Source organism: Gadus chalcogrammus, chromosome 21, assembly GCF_026213295.1.
Source record: "Gadus chalcogrammus isolate NIFS_2021 chromosome 21, NIFS_Gcha_1.0, whole genome shotgun sequence".
NCBI lineage: Eukaryota > Metazoa > Chordata > Actinopteri > Gadiformes > Gadidae > Gadus > Gadus chalcogrammus.
Window position 1 is genome coordinate 18,169,929 of NC_079432.1, and position 15,529 is coordinate 18,185,457.

Consider the following 15,529-nt stretch of genomic DNA (forward strand, 5'->3'; position numbering starts at 1 on the left):
TCGATTAAACATGTTTTTTGACACCTCGAAGGGCATTATCCCGCTTATACCATGGTCACTTGCCAAAGAAAAGAAATTAAAATCATTTATTTATATTTTCATGCGTTTTACAATCCACATATAAAGTTTTTCACATAAATAGGACAGACCTTAGCTACGACTTGGCAATGGGAGGTATTTTAGTCAGCTGAGCTAGGAGCCAGAGAGCTAACGTTATGGATTGTACATATTTATAATTCAAAATTCGTCCCAGGTTTTTTACAACAGATACTCATACACGTTGTTGGTCAACAAGTGATTCTCTCGCTCTGAAAAGCATTTTGCACGCATAAAAACAAGAAAAGTTTATATTTCTGTTCCTTTCAATGCAAACGTGTTACTAAGCTTACCAAAGGGTTATTATGCCATACACCACCATTTGGAAGGCTCTATAGCATATAACCGCATTGTCTGGTTACAGTTTAATTAATTTTTCACAATTTACCAGCTTTCGTTTTGAAGAATAATCACCGCGCCATTCGTTTCAATGGGAATCGCGACGATCTATAATTTCAACACAAAGTGAAAGTGTACATATTTATAATTCCAAAATTCGTCCCAGCCTTTATGCCACCGATATTCTAGCGTCCATAACATATAGACCCTGCGTTGTCTGATTACAGTTTAATTCATTTTTCACAATTTACCAGGTCTCGTTTTGAAGAATAATCACTGCGCCATTAGTTTCAATTGGAATCACGACGGTCTATACTCTAACATAAAGTGTGCATATTTATAATTCGAAATTCGTCCCAGCCTTTATACAACAGATACTATAGGGTCTATAGCATATAACCGCGTTTTTCCAGGACCTCCACTGGCTCCCTGTAGTAGCTTGCATCAGAATCAAGATGCTGGTACTGGCATACAAGGCAGTCGATGGAACTGCCCCTGCCTACCTCCAAGCAGTATAAAGCCACACACCCCAGCTCGATCCCTCCGCTCAACTACCTCAGCTGGACGTCTGGTACTGCTTTCGCTAAGAGCAAGCAAAGGTCGATCAACAAAGTCACAACTTTTCTCTGTTTAGGGACCTCAGTGGTGGAACGAGCTCTCTGCCGATGTCAGGATCGTAGAGTCGCTCACCAGCTTCCGCAAAAGACTCAAAACCCACCTGTTCAGAGTTCACCTCGACTCTGCATAGCTACCCAGCCCCTTCCGGCCACCATTGTATGTTGTACGTCCTGGCATTTATTGTACGCACTTAAGTATACATTGCACTCATTCATAGTACTTAATCGTGTAGCATCTGCAGTAGCTGCTATCATTGCTGTACACGGGAAATGGGTTAGCCTAGGGATTGTGAGTACTTGCACTTGGTTCTATGAACATCTTTACTGTACTGACAGCGATATATTGTTTCACTTCTTATGGCAAATGTATTTAGTGTAAGTCGCTTTTGATAAAAGCGTCTGCTAAATGCCCTAAATGTAAATGTAAATAATGGTATGTTCAGTTAATACAAATGTATACATTTGCAGTTTGATTTACAGTTATATAGATTTCAAACATTGTTTACATCTTTGTTGTGCCAAGCATTGTCCAATCTGTTTTTAGATTAGTCAAACTTGGCACAGACAAAACTTATTAAGGTAGTGAGTTCCATATTGAGCGTCTGAATATTTTCCTCTGGTGATCTCGACTACTTCATTGAAAATACCATTTTACCACCTTGCTCTAGCTAGCAAGCCAGCTCTAAAGTCTTTGGAACCGTTGCTAAATATATCACATAAGGGTTGTTACTTCATCATTGACAGGGCTAAACTAAGGTACTAACATTCTCTCATGATTCTAAACTACCCACTAAGGGTGTTGGCGGTCAGCAGAAGTAAGGGTTTCAACACATGTCTCTATTGGTGGGTAGCCCAGGTGTTTACTTTGAGTGGCAGGCCTGGGGGTCACAGTGACATTCCCCCCCGCCCCTGGAGTGCTGACTCTGGGCCGGATAGGGTGGACCTCCGATCCACCATCTGAGAAGAAAGCAGATGTGAAGACAGTACGACATGTGAAGACAGTACGACATGTGAAGACAGTACGACATGTGAAGACAGTACAACATGTGAAGACAGTACGACAAGTTAAGCTTATTTTCCCCATATATATAAATATATATATATTTTATTATGTTTTATTTTTAGTTCACAAATCTTACAGTAAGATTTGTTGGACACATATAGGTATGTTGTCATACCTTTATGTTGTCATGTATAAATATAGTCCTCATCATGATGCACCTTTTACAAAATGTTCAAGCTAAGCTACTTAAAGCTGCTGTAGGTACGACTGAGAGTGAGAGAAAGCAGTTGAGGACGAGTTTTAAACCAAACCAAAGAGACATCCCTCCCTCCTTATGTGGGGTTGCATTTCACACCCCTGTGATTGACAGGCATGATGGATTCCCCAAACCAAAAAGGGTGGTAAGAAAATGTACCCTTTGATTTGAACAGTGAAACTGTTTCAAATCAAAACGGTTTCACACAGAGACCATTTATATACAAAACAGATATTCTCACTGAGCATTTCACTCACTAATATCTGACAGATGGCGTATCTAACATATGACCAAATAACTGCTCTTAATCTTACCTACAGCACCTTCAATAATAAAAACGATTATTTTGATATGAAAGACTTCTTTATGTGCACACCGACTCAACTTCAAAGTTCATTACTATATTTCTCACGGAGCTAGCTTCTTGTGATATGTAATAAGATATGAATAAGAAAATATGTTTGTCTGCAATGATCTCCGAGCTTAATCCAGCTCCTAAATAACAGTTAGTGTTATTAATAAGTGTTTTCATCCAAAGCCTTTTACCTTTCCCAGACACAGTGACCTTGGCTTTCCTTTTGACAGAAGATGGTTCTGAAAAGGAGAGAGAGGATTGTGTGTCTCATCGGTACCAATACTCAACCAGAATAAGACAATATGTGTTCAAATTAAAGTCACGTTACCTTTCTTTGAAGCAGCTGTTTTCTTAACAGCATCTGGAATAAACAAAGTTCATACAATATTAGCAACCAAAATAGCCTATTTTGCAATTTGAGGAAAGATATTTTATACCTATTTCCCGAGCAGTTCTGGGTCTAACCCGGAGCTACACTGACGGGTTGCCCCACATGTGGTCCTGCAATCGGCAACACCTCCCATTCACTTTGTATTAGATGAAATTTCGTGTGGGGCAAGGGATTGTGGGAATTCTTGAGTGCAAGTCGGAGAAACGCGAGTCTTGCCATCTGATCGGCCCGGGCCGTGCGCATGAAAGCACTGATCCACTGGACCCCGCTGCACCACTCGCCTGGAGCTGCAGTGACAGCACCAATGATGTCTTTCTTTAAACTTTCTTTTTTCTTGTATATAGAATGTCTGGGGTCGTACTTTATGACTGTATTTCTCTACCCTGACCATCAACTGCACCTCATCCATGATCGCAAATAGAAAGATACAAAGTGAACAAGAGGGTCTTATTCTGCGGAGGCACGAGGGTTGGTGTTGGTGGTGGAGGACCACATTTCCTTCGGGGGAGTGTGAGGCCGTATGGGGCAGTGGGGGGCAGTGGGGGGCCGTATGGGGCAGTAGGGGGCCGTGTGGGGCAGTGGGAGGCTGAATGGGGCAGTGGGGGGCCGTGTGGGGAAGTGGGAGGCCGAATGGGGCAGTGGGGGGCCGTGTGGGGCAGGGGGTCAGTGCGGGGCAATTGGGGGCAGTCGGAGTCATTGCGTCTGGCCGGGCTGTCCGGCAGGGGCAATAGCGCCCTGCAAAGAACGTCCTCTCCAAGGGCTTGATGTTGCCACTAAAAGGCTCAGATTATATTCTAACGTTAAGGAAAGGATCCCAACAGAGATACATCATTTTATAATTTTATAATAACTTATTTCTTTACCCTTTGCTTGATTGGGGTAAGTGAGTTATTGTGTCCAACCAAGCTTTGCTCAAGGAGAAGTATCGCGAGAGTGGAGTCATTGCAGGAAGAGAACGGTGGAAACGTGAGTAAGACCTGGCGAGAGAGCAGTTTGTTGTGATGGCCTACAGAAAGCATAACTGAGAGTTATCTTCAAGATTTGGGCAAAGGCGAGTTGAGATTGTAATGACACTAGGGAAACGCAATGACAAGATTGCAGAGCGCAACTTCTCCTTGAGCGAGACTTGGTTGGAACCATAAAAAACAGATGGTTCCAATAAAATATAACAGTGTTTTAGGAAGAAAACAAAAAAAATTATTTGGATTGAATGACAAAATTATTAATCAGTTGAATACACAACCTTAAAATTTTACATTTGTCAAAATGGATATTTCTTAATTGAGCTCCTTATTAAAAATATCTATATTTCACAGTATTTTGAAATAAAAAAAAGTTATTTTAAAAATAAAACAAAAAATGTTTATTTGAATTGAATTACAAAATAATAATCAGATGAAGTACGGCTTAAAAACCTTTTTCCAGTGTAAGCGAATACAAATCCAGTGTTTCAATCATTCATTCATAATCATTTGTTATGTGTTATTATTAGACAGATGCTGCAGTGCCTAAATCCATATTGTATTTTACGTTAATATAAAGTAAACATAGTTTAATAAGAACGAAAAGAATGCTAGTTAGTGAATGATGAATGAATGTATCTCTTAGGACTTCACAACAGCATGTGTAAAGGTGCGGCCACACCAGACGCGTATCTCGCGTACTTCGCGTATAAAATCGCCATTTTTTCCATAGGGAACCATTGGTTTACGCGCGTATTACGCGTTTCACGCGTATAAGCAACATTTTACGCGCGTAAAGCGCGTATATTTACGCGCAATATGCGCTATACACGCGTATATCGCGTATATCGCGTACATTTCAAGAGTTCAAAAAATTTAACTTTTTACGCTCATACGCATGACGATTAGCCGCGTTGCCCAATCAGCGTTGAGCTTGACCCGACGTCACTGGCAGAGAGTAGTGAGCTTGGACAGAAGCATATGGCCGACATCTTTCTTTATTCTGTGTGGAAATAGTAACATAGTTACGCCATTAAATGCTTTTATGGAAACATTTCTAGCGAGAAATGTGCATTTTACTTTCATAATGTTCGCTCGGTGAATGTGAAGGATGTTTGGTTTGATAGTTATGACGAAGAGGGAACGCTCCGTTCACTTGCATGGACAGAGTCTCTGGTTACTAAGCAACCTCAACGTCTTGGCGGACTATATATCTGCTGATCAACCCTACGAATGCTGGAAACACACCAGACACACCATGTGAAGTTATTTAACCCGATTATTGTTATTTATATCCGAGATTATTTAATCTAACCCGATCTAAACTCTATCACCCAAACACGGCGGCGTTTGGGTTTCCTACCTCGGACTCCAGCGCATCTTATCCTGGGGCAACACACACACACACACACACCCAACCGTGGGGAGCCTCATCCTGGGGCAATACACACACACAGACACACACAGCCACGGCCGACAACTTTCTTTATTCTGGGTGGAAATAGTAACATAGTTACGCCATTAAATGCGTTTATGGAAACATTTTTAGCGAGAAATGTGCATTTTACTTTCGTAATGTTTGCTCGGTGAATGTGAAGGATGTTTGGTTTGATAGTTATGACGTAGAGGGAACGCTCCGTTCACTTGCATGGACATGGACTCATCTAGGCAAGTGACGTAGGCGCGTATGGCGCGTATTGCGCGTATGTGACCATTTTTGACACAAAATGGTCAAGCAACATTTTACGCGCGTATCTCGCGTAAAAATTACGCGAGATACGCGTCTGGTGTGGCCGCACCTTAATGCTTACCTTTTTTAGCTTTCATTTTGGCTGCTTTGGTTGCAACAGAAGACTCCTTTCTTTCACCTTTCTTCACAGCGCCTGCTATGGTCATGTTTTTGGAAGCATCATAATCTGAAAAAGTAAAACTTTGATTCAGCCCATTTGTTTTTAAACAAAGAAAAGTGTTTTCATAAATGGATTAAAGTGGCGGCGTAAAAGATTTCTGTTTAGTTCTCTTTGGTGCTAAAAAGGGAATTGCGTATGTATCCACAGTTTGTAACATGCATTATACTGCAAGGTCATTATCACCATAAGAGTTTCTTTTGAAATAAAATTAGGTCCAACTAAATCCTTAAATCCAATTTAAACCAATTTTGCAAATTTGACAATATAAACTTGATGAAACACTACGTTTTTTACACTTGACTATCTTCCTCTATTTCAGGAGGAAGATAGTGGCTGGACAGACATTTTCTTTATATATGTACATCTTCAAGATAAGCACTTTAAAATAATTAAAATAAGTACATATCTGAATTTATTAGAGAAGCATACACATACAAAACTAAAAAATGTATATCCTGCTGAAAATGCTGCAAAGTGAGGTTGAGAATGTTTTAGTAAAACAACATATTTTAAGAGGTAAATAAATGTGAAATGCTAACGTGATCAAGTTTAAATACATTTGAGATCAAATTTAGAATAGCTGAGCTGTTGGATGAATCAAGTCTGCGTGTGTGTGTGTGTGTGTGTGTGTGTGTGTGTGCGTGTGCGTGTGTGTGTGTGGTAGTAACTTGGAAAAGTGTGTTATTGACGTTATTCTTTACATCTAGTTAATCAAGATAAGAACACAAAATGTTGAGGCTTATACCGTTGTGCTGTGTGGAGTCGCAGCTTTCAGACAGATTGTTTGTATAGATAGCGTGACGAGAAAAATAGTTTTTAAGCTTTGAAGTCAGCATTTAGCTTCTAGCGGAAGTACAACAGATACATAGGAAGCCCCTAGCCTCTGGCCATATAAACTATAAGGGGTCCCCACCCTTTTGTTTTCACTTTGGATAAAAAAAACGCTGGGACTTGGCAGCAGTACCTTGAGGCTCTGGAAGATCAGCTGCATCAAGTTGGACTTGAGCTGAGTCTTGGGCTGAGTCAGCCTGTTGGACCATTGGGGCTAGGTCGGCTTGTTGGACTATTGGGGCTGAGTCATGCTTGACCGTTGGGCCTGAGTCAGCTTGTTGGACCGTTGGGGCTGGGTCAGCTTGTTGGACCGTTGGGCCTGAGTCAGCTTGTTGGACCGTTGGGCCTGAGTCAGCTTGTTGGACCGTTGGGGCTGGGTCAGCTTGATGGACCGGCGGAGTAGCGTCCACTGGTGGTTGTGCAGGTTGAGTCTGGGGCTGCATGTATGGGTGGTAGTGCGGGTAGAAATGTGGCATAGGCTGCTGCTGATGCTGCTGTGGTTGGTAGAGAGGTGGAGCGCCTTGATAGGCAGGATGCACTGTCAGAACAGGGGCTGACGGGGCTGCAATTGGATAGACATGATCAGGCCTGCTGCATGTTAGAAGTGGAAAACAGTTAGAGGTGCGGTGTGTAGGAATTAGGAGCATCTAGCATTGGTAGAACGAGCTCCCTGCCAATGTAAGGACCACAGAGTCGCTCACCAGCTTCCGCAAAAGACTCAAGACTCACCTGGGGTCTCATTTATAAAACTGTGCGTGGGATTTGTGCAGCATCGTATTCTAGCCATCTTTCTTATATATTGTTATATATCTTATATATTTGTATACGGGGAATTACTTAACCTAGCGATTGTTAGTGCTTGCCACTTGGTTCTATTAACATCTTGATTGTACCGACAGCGATATATCGTTTCACCTTCTTCTGACAAAAGTACTTATTGTAAGTCACTTTGGATAAAAGCGTCTGCTAAATGCCCTAAATGTAAATGTTAATTTAGCAGAGATGTTGTTTGTTGTAACAAACTAAAGGACCCCCCCTCAGCTCTCCCTTCCAATGACCACGTGGCCTGGACTGGACTATATGGTGGGTTAGGTGGGAAGGTGTCAGGCACTACAAAATGACGTCATCGTCTACCACAGCATCGTCAAGTATCAAGTGATGAGATTCCTTGATCAATTTGTAAATGTATTTAGATATTTGGTCTGTGAAACTATCTCTCATATCATACAAGTACGATTATTATTATGATTGTTAAAATAAAGAGTATCCTCTCTATAGCCATCTGTCTGTTGGGGAAACTGTAGGAACATGGCTCTACAACATGGCGGGCTCCATGGGAGAGGACCCGCGCCCTGTGTAGATAATAAATAAAAAAATTAATAAATGTAATAATCCAATGAAAACACAACCACCTCTTATTTTCATCTGGGGTACTCATTTAAAACATACTTATTAGTTTATCTATTACTATTACTAGACCTCTAGTTGTAATTAAACCCATAGCTTCAATGTGGAAACCCCAGTCGATAATGTAACAGATTTTTGAGCGCATTATATAATAACATTTAGCATATAACATATAATTTTGGTTCACCTATTACGTAATGAGGCAAGCCTAATAATTTTCTCCTTACTCTATGAAGCAAGCATAATCATTTTCTACTTATTAGCCGTTTTCACAAATTTTTGCCGCATTTGTATATCAGGAGATTCATTATCCTGATTTGCTTGCACGCGCGCGCGCGGGTATGCAGTATGTATGTGCTTGCATGCGATGCATGTGTGCGTTCGCGTGTGCCGTGTGTGTGAGCTGCAGGCTGCTTGGCACATGCACACTGACCCACTTGTCCAAGTAACTTGTCTGGCAGGCCTGGTATTATATGAGTAAGATGGTAAGTTAAGATAAGATGGTAAGAATATTATTTTACTTATTCATTTCATTTTCCATTTCTGCCAATTCATTTCTGCTAGATGCCACTTTATTCTACACACTGGGCCTTAAGTCCCTGAATCTCTTCAGTCTCAAATTAGTTGTTCTTCGATGTTCTTAAAAAATTCAAAAATTCTAAAACCTATTCAAGTATGTTGCACTTGAAAAGGGAATCTACCCATGGAAACTAGTTCTGAATCACCACCAGTATACCAGTTAATAGCAAAGAATGATGATGAGCATTGAACAGCGTTTTCTACCTCTTGAACTTCTCTTTATGTTGTTAACATATGTATATGAGTTGTATTTCTTTGTGTCAGTGTTGGATTGGATACCTGTCAGGGTTGGGGGGGGATAAGGGTTGTCCGTCACAACGTGATGAACTGGAAAAAAGTGTTAAGAAAAAAAAATATATATAGAGAGAGGAGGAGCATTGTCCGCATAAAAGGAATTGAATCCTTAGTGATTTCTACAGCCCAGACTTACCAAACCAGCCTGGAGGGGTAGGGCAGTAGACCGGAGATGGGCGGCAAGGGCCAACTACAACATAGTTATTACATTATCATCATAAAGAGGTAAAACAATGGCCACCATATACAGGCAAACATGTTTCACAGTGAGAATACAAAGGATGCAATCTCAGTGTCTGTAAAATTGATAGTCTATAATAAACCAGTTTGAGCCAGAGTGTGTTTGATCCACCATACTGTGCTGCACTGCCTCCCTTTTAGCACTAGTAACGTCATTCCGTCATATTGCCTTATAGGTTTAATTCATTAGATACAAAAAAAGAAAGTATAACCCAACACTTTACCTTCTGGTCCAGATTCTGGCACTTCCTGCTTTGGTTGTTCTTTTTCTGTAAAAATAAAATATTATGTTGATAAATAATAGCAAAAGGAAGGTATATTTGTGAGTGCTTGTATGTTTGTATGCAATAATACAGTGATGCATTAATCATCGTTATGTAATTCATATTTGTATGGTGAGGGGTTTACCTTTCCTCACGGTCCTGGGCTTCTCCACTTTTTTGCCTCCAGTGTAAAATGGGAATCAAACACAATATTACATAACTGTGTTTAGGAGTAATATCATTCTTCTACTATCTAGGATACATTTACATTATACATTGGTAACACTTCACATAACATTATCCTTGTTACAATGTAATTACATATTAACAATCAACCTAACACCTAAACGTAGTGATGAGTGGAAAAACATTCGTACATTGAACCTCCCTTATTCGTTTTACTGCCTTCACACCAAAAGCGACGGCGCGGCACGAATACATACAAAGTCAAGATTATTTTGCTGTGAATGCACCTTCAATTACACTTTAACTCTTAAACTGTCCCTAACCCTTTTTTGTTACCTTTGTCCTAACCGTAACCCCAAACTAAATTGTATAGTTATATGTTGTTCCATAATGATATGTAAGCATATTAAGTGAATGCTGTTACATTGCTTTTTACACAGTACTCATTTGTGTAATCACACTGTATAAGGAGACTAATGTGTTACCCATTATCTTTTATCAAATTTGGAAAATCCAAGTGCCATTATAATTTTATAACATCATTCTCATCTAATGAATATGTTCTAGCTACACTAAATGCATATATCTGTCACTCATGGATATTCAGTTAATTATTATGTTCTACATTACTATGTTCAATGTTTATATCTGTCTCGTGGATATTCAGTCAATTATTGAATATGGGTTTATGCTTATGGCCAACTCTGAGAGAGGGTTTAGGTTCTCTGACACACATGGTGTGTGGTGCATTTTTTCTTTATCTCATATTGTTCAAATTCAGGGTGTAACAGGGGCTTCACTTGCACTCTCAAGTCAAAAGGCCTTTACTGCCTTCATTGTCATAATACCTCTTAAAAGTCCAGGGACCTTCCTCACTCTCCTGATCTTCTCCTCTAGCTCTGCATTGCGAGGAAAAGCTGAGGAAAACAGAACAAATATAGGTAACACTTTATAATAAGGTGCCATAATAAATAGCAAACTAGTCATTACCTAACCCTTTGTTAATATTTGTTAATTGTTACTAAAATATCTATTTGGCACAAGTTAATCGTTTTTTTTCACTGACCACAGAGTGTCGCTGGTTAGGGTTAGGGTCGTCGTGTGTTAGGGTTATGGCTGTGTGTTATGGTAAGGGTTAGGGTTAGGGCCGTGTGTTAGGGTTAGGGCCGTGTGTTAGGGTTAGGGTTGCTGCTTCTCCTTAAGAAAAATATGAAATCTTAACTGCTAACCTTTCCTTTTTGGCGTCTCTTCTGTCTTCCTGGATTCACGCACTGAGGAGTGTAACATATGCAACGTGATTCATCAATTATATCAAAGCTTTTTTACAAAACAAGTTGGTTGTATATATGTTACATGTTACAAATTAATTGCTTTGAATATCATTTTAAACTGGCTGATTTTCACTGCCTCAGTAGCATGAAACCAGAATCCTTGAGGTTTCATTGAGCCTAAGGTGTGCAATGCTTTAAATCCAAGCGTTACCTTTTCTCCTTGGTTTCCCAATAGAAGCTTTTTTTGGCGGCTCTAAAAGCAGAGATATAATGAAACGTACACATGCTTTTCAAACGTATGATATTACAAAATCAGCAAAAAAAGTATATGAATGTTTTGGGGCACATTCATTGTTGACAATATAAAAACACCATGTAGGCCTATTCACATATTTTGGTTTCATGCCTCTTATTAATTAGATATATAATTAATGGCTTGAGGTAGAGGAGGTTCATTTCGATATGCTGAATTAATATATTGAAATAAGTGGTAGAAAATACAAAAGACAAACAAAACCAAACCTTTATACAGAATATGAAGATGCCGTCACCTGTTTTCTCTACTGCCTCTGCAGCTGTATCCGTAGTCTTGGAACAAAGCATGCAGGGGCACACTGAAAAAGGCAAAACGTTAGGTAAATGTACACTACAGACATTCTGATTATAATCTGTTATGACTTTTCTTTTCATTGACAAACCTGTGGCTTCTGGCTGGGCTGCACTTTCCTCAGGCTCACCAACCGGTTTCATGACATTGACCTTGGCTTTGTCATCATCATCATCATCAGCCCCATCTTCTCTCTCGGTTTTCTCTTCAGTTTCTTCCGTGGTTTTCATGGTGACAGTAGGTTGGTCTGTCTCTCCTAGATCTTCTAGATTGACACAATTTACACAGAAATTGACAGCCAGTCACTTATAAAGCATGCGCTGGGTACATGCTACGACACAACAAAAGAAGTGTGGATGGTTATTCACCAGTCATATTTACCAATAATCTCCTCTGCATCAACCTCTCCACTCTTGTCTCCATCGTCCCCCTCAGTGCCTCCCTCCTTCTCTATGTCATCCTCTTCTTCTGGAGGTCCTGTCCCACTTCCTACTGCTTCCTGTTGGACTGGCACGTGATGTGCAGCTGGTGCAATCAATCCATCTATGTAGTCAAATATCAACTTCTTAAAGCGATCTGATATGCGTTGCTGGCTGCTATACTGATATTTTGTGATACTAATATGGAAGGGTTTAATTATTGCGACAGCTTATAATTCTGACTGACTTACCTAATAGCACGGAGTCATCAAAGTCATGGTGAACAGGATCAACGTCACCATCAGCCTCAGCCTCATCCTCATCCTCATCATCTTTGTTGTCATCTTCTGGCGCAGCTCCGGCCGGAGGGTCCGAGGGGAAACCGTCTTCTTCTTTGTTGATGTCAACATCATCCTGGAGGTCATCCTGGTACTCGAACAAACTAGCATCAAGCTTGTCATCATGGGAGTGTGCAAGCCTTTCCTCTCCTAAAACATCTTCCACTTTGTCATCCTCAGGATCAATGCTGAACTCAAATGGTATGGTACCTAGTTCCTCATCCTCATCTTCCTCCTCCTCTTTGTATGAGTCATTGTAGTCCTCAGAACTGGACACAGTCTCCCATAATGATTCTTCATCTATTTTATAAAAGTCATCATCATCATCATCATCATCATCGCCATCCTCATCGTCACCCAGTACTCCGCTGTCCTCACTCTCGGCCAACCAAAATGTTTCCCCGTAAATGTCTTCAATGGAGTGATGCTCTGCTTCAAGTTCTACATCAATATCACTGGTGTGGGGAACTTCAAGAACGTCAAGGTCAACAGATCCGCTCTTGAGTTGGTCCTCATCCATGGGATCCTCTTCATCATCATCCTCATCATCTGCAAAATTATCTGAAGTAGCGACAGATATAGTGTCCTCTGAGGAATCCTCTTCATCCCCCTCCGCACTGGAGACAGGTAGAGACTGATCTGTGGTGTCACTGTCTCCATCAGCATCGTCATCGTCAGCTGAATGAGCGTCTGTAGACGTCGGTGCGGTTTCAACATCGCTGTCTGAGGCCATCTGCTCGTCCACGGCAAGGGCAGCTGCTTCCTGCTCCTCATCAGATGTTGGAATGTCATCACTGGTATCCTCCTCCCCATTGCTTGGGGAGTCTTCATCAGTTTCTGTTTCATATTCATCATCCTCATCATCATCATCATCATCTTTAAAGTCAGGAACTGGGGGTGTGACTGAGGAAGAATCGTTATCCTCCTCTAACTCCTTGTCCTCTTCTGCAAGGTCGTCTTCTTCTTCTGCTGTTTCATCATCATCATCGTCGTCGTAGTAGTCAACCCTACTTTGTTCAGTGGTCCCGACCTCCTCTTCATGGTCTTCAAGAGCAGTGTAAAAATCATCAACATCATCACTCTCATTTTCACTATCTGTGTCTGCTTCGGCTGTTTCCTCCTCTTCCTCTACACCCTCATCCTGTTGTCTGTCATCTTCATCATTATCTTCCACGGAAACAGCAGACCCAGAGTCGTCAGCAGCAGACTCCTCCTCGCCCCCCTCTTTGTCTGCTGCCTGAACTCCTTCTACATCGCCTTCTTCCTTTTCTTCATCATCATCATCATCATATTCACCATCACCCTCTACCTCAGCTGCCTCAGAGTCGTCAGCAGCAGACTCCTCCCCCTCTTCATCTTCTGCCTGAACTCCTTCTACATCGCCTTCTTCCTGTTCTTCATCATCATCATCACCATCATCCTCCTCCTCAGCAGCATCAGTGTTTTCAGAAGCAGACTCCTCCCCCCCTTCCTCTTCGTCAACCCCGACATCGTCATCGTCACCATTGTCATTCACCTCTTCCTGCTCTTCCTCTTCATCCAGGTCCTCTTCATGATTGCCAGTGTCAGTGGCCTGTTCTAGTTCAGCTGTTGTTTCCTCCTCTTCCTCCTCAAGTTCTCCCTCCCCCTGGCCATCCTCCTCCTCCTCCTCCTCCTCCAGTTCTCCCTCCTCCTGGCCATCCTCCTCCTCCTCCATTTCTCCTGCCTCCTCCAGTTTTTCCTCCTTCTCCTCCTCCTCCTCCTCCAGTTTTTCCTCCTCCTCCTCCGCCTCCTGGCCATCCTCCTCCTCCTCCAGTACTCCCGCCTCCTGTCCATCCTCCTCCTCTAGTTCTTCCTCCTCCAGTACTCCCGCCTCCTCGACCTCCGCCTCCAGTACTCCCGCCTCCTCAACCTCCTCCAGTTCTCCCGCCTCCTGTCCATCCTCCTCCTCCAGTTCTCCCGCCTCCTGTCCATCCTCCTCCTCCAGTTCTCCCGCCTCCTGTCCATCCTCCTCCTCTAGTTCTTCCTCCTCTAGTACTCCCGCCTCCTCCTCCTCCTCCTCCAGTTCTCCCTCATCCTGGCCATCCTCCTCCTCCTCCAGTTCTCCCTCATCCTGGCCATCCTCCTCCTCCTCCAGTTCTCCCGCCTCCTGTCCATCCTCCTCCTCTAGTTCTTCCTCCTCCAGTACTCCCGCCTCCTCCTCCTCCTCCAGTTCTCCCTCATCCTGGCCATCCTCCTCCTCTAGTTCTTCCTCCTCCATTACTCTCGCCTCCTCGACCCCCGCCTCCAGTACTCCCGCCTCCTCAACCTCCTCCTCCAGTTCTCCCTCATCCTGGCCATCCTCCTCCTCTTCCAGTTCTTCCTCTTCATCATAGTCCACCTCCTCATCCTCATCATAATACTCCTCCTCATCATAATACTCCTCCTCGTCGTAATAATCCTCATACTCGTCCTCGTAATAATCTTCTATCTCTTCCTCTTCCTCCACCTCCTCTTCTTCAACCTCTACCTGTTCCTCCTCTTTTTCTCCTCCATCAGCAGCTACGGTATCAACCTCCTCCTCTCCTTCTTCTTTTTCTTCTCCTCCTGCTTCAGCTGCATCCTCCTCTTCCTCTCCTGATTCCACTATTTCAATTGCTGGTCGTTGGTTAGCTTGCATCCCTACAACTGTAACATGTACATACACACCACAATTAAGTCTTATTAGTTACTCCAAAAAAAACACACGCATTATGACATCTTCAGATTAAAGTTAGCCAGCAGAACACCACAGTTTAGTGTGAAGCTATCAGCACTAAACTTGGCACACTACTTGTATGCAACTTGGTCCTTGAAAAAAAGTTTCATGGACAAAGTTAGAAAGTTATTAATAGTAAATTGTCACTCATTTCTATTTTGATATACGCATGAACTTTATATCTACCAGATTTTAATCAGACACATCCACAGATCCAAATGATGTGTTTTTTACCACATAGCTGTTGATCGGACAGACATATTTACTGCAAACGTCTTCCGATTAATCACATAATTTTCAAAGGAACACTTCAAGGCGATAAGATAAATATCGCCATATGATTTGGAGTAAATCTAAGTCATGGTTCAAGGGAAGATGCCGTTTATGTGGGATCTTGAGCATTAGTGTTTAGCTTAGCATTTATCCAAATTGACAATAACTAATATATA

General features: G+C 42.0%; 1 protein-coding gene across 1 annotated transcript in view; it reads right to left on the reverse strand.

Moving 5' to 3' along the window:
• LOC130374341 (nestin-like) overlaps positions 1-15,529 on the reverse strand; it is a 49,867-nt gene that overhangs the window by 13,323 nt on the left and 21,015 nt on the right. The window contains exons 7-23 of the mRNA XM_056581058.1: positions 14,382-15,010; positions 12,278-14,255; positions 11,989-12,150; positions 11,699-11,872; positions 11,552-11,614; positions 11,212-11,253; positions 10,959-11,000; positions 10,578-10,646; positions 9,689-9,724; positions 9,505-9,549; positions 9,177-9,230; positions 9,026-9,073; positions 6,894-7,322; positions 5,831-5,935; positions 2,995-3,027; positions 2,858-2,905; positions 1,917-2,009 (exon numbers count right to left, since the gene is read on the reverse strand). Of these exons, the coding sequence (XP_056437033.1) occupies positions 1,917-2,009; positions 2,858-2,905; positions 2,995-3,027; positions 5,831-5,935; positions 6,894-7,322; positions 9,026-9,073; positions 9,177-9,230; positions 9,505-9,549; positions 9,689-9,724; positions 10,578-10,646; positions 10,959-11,000; positions 11,212-11,253; positions 11,552-11,614; positions 11,699-11,872; positions 11,989-12,150; positions 12,278-14,255; positions 14,382-15,010 (4,050 nt within the window). The remainder of the gene's footprint in view (positions 1-1,916; positions 2,010-2,857; positions 2,906-2,994; positions 3,028-5,830; positions 5,936-6,893; positions 7,323-9,025; positions 9,074-9,176; positions 9,231-9,504; positions 9,550-9,688; positions 9,725-10,577; positions 10,647-10,958; positions 11,001-11,211; positions 11,254-11,551; positions 11,615-11,698; positions 11,873-11,988; positions 12,151-12,277; positions 14,256-14,381; positions 15,011-15,529) is intronic.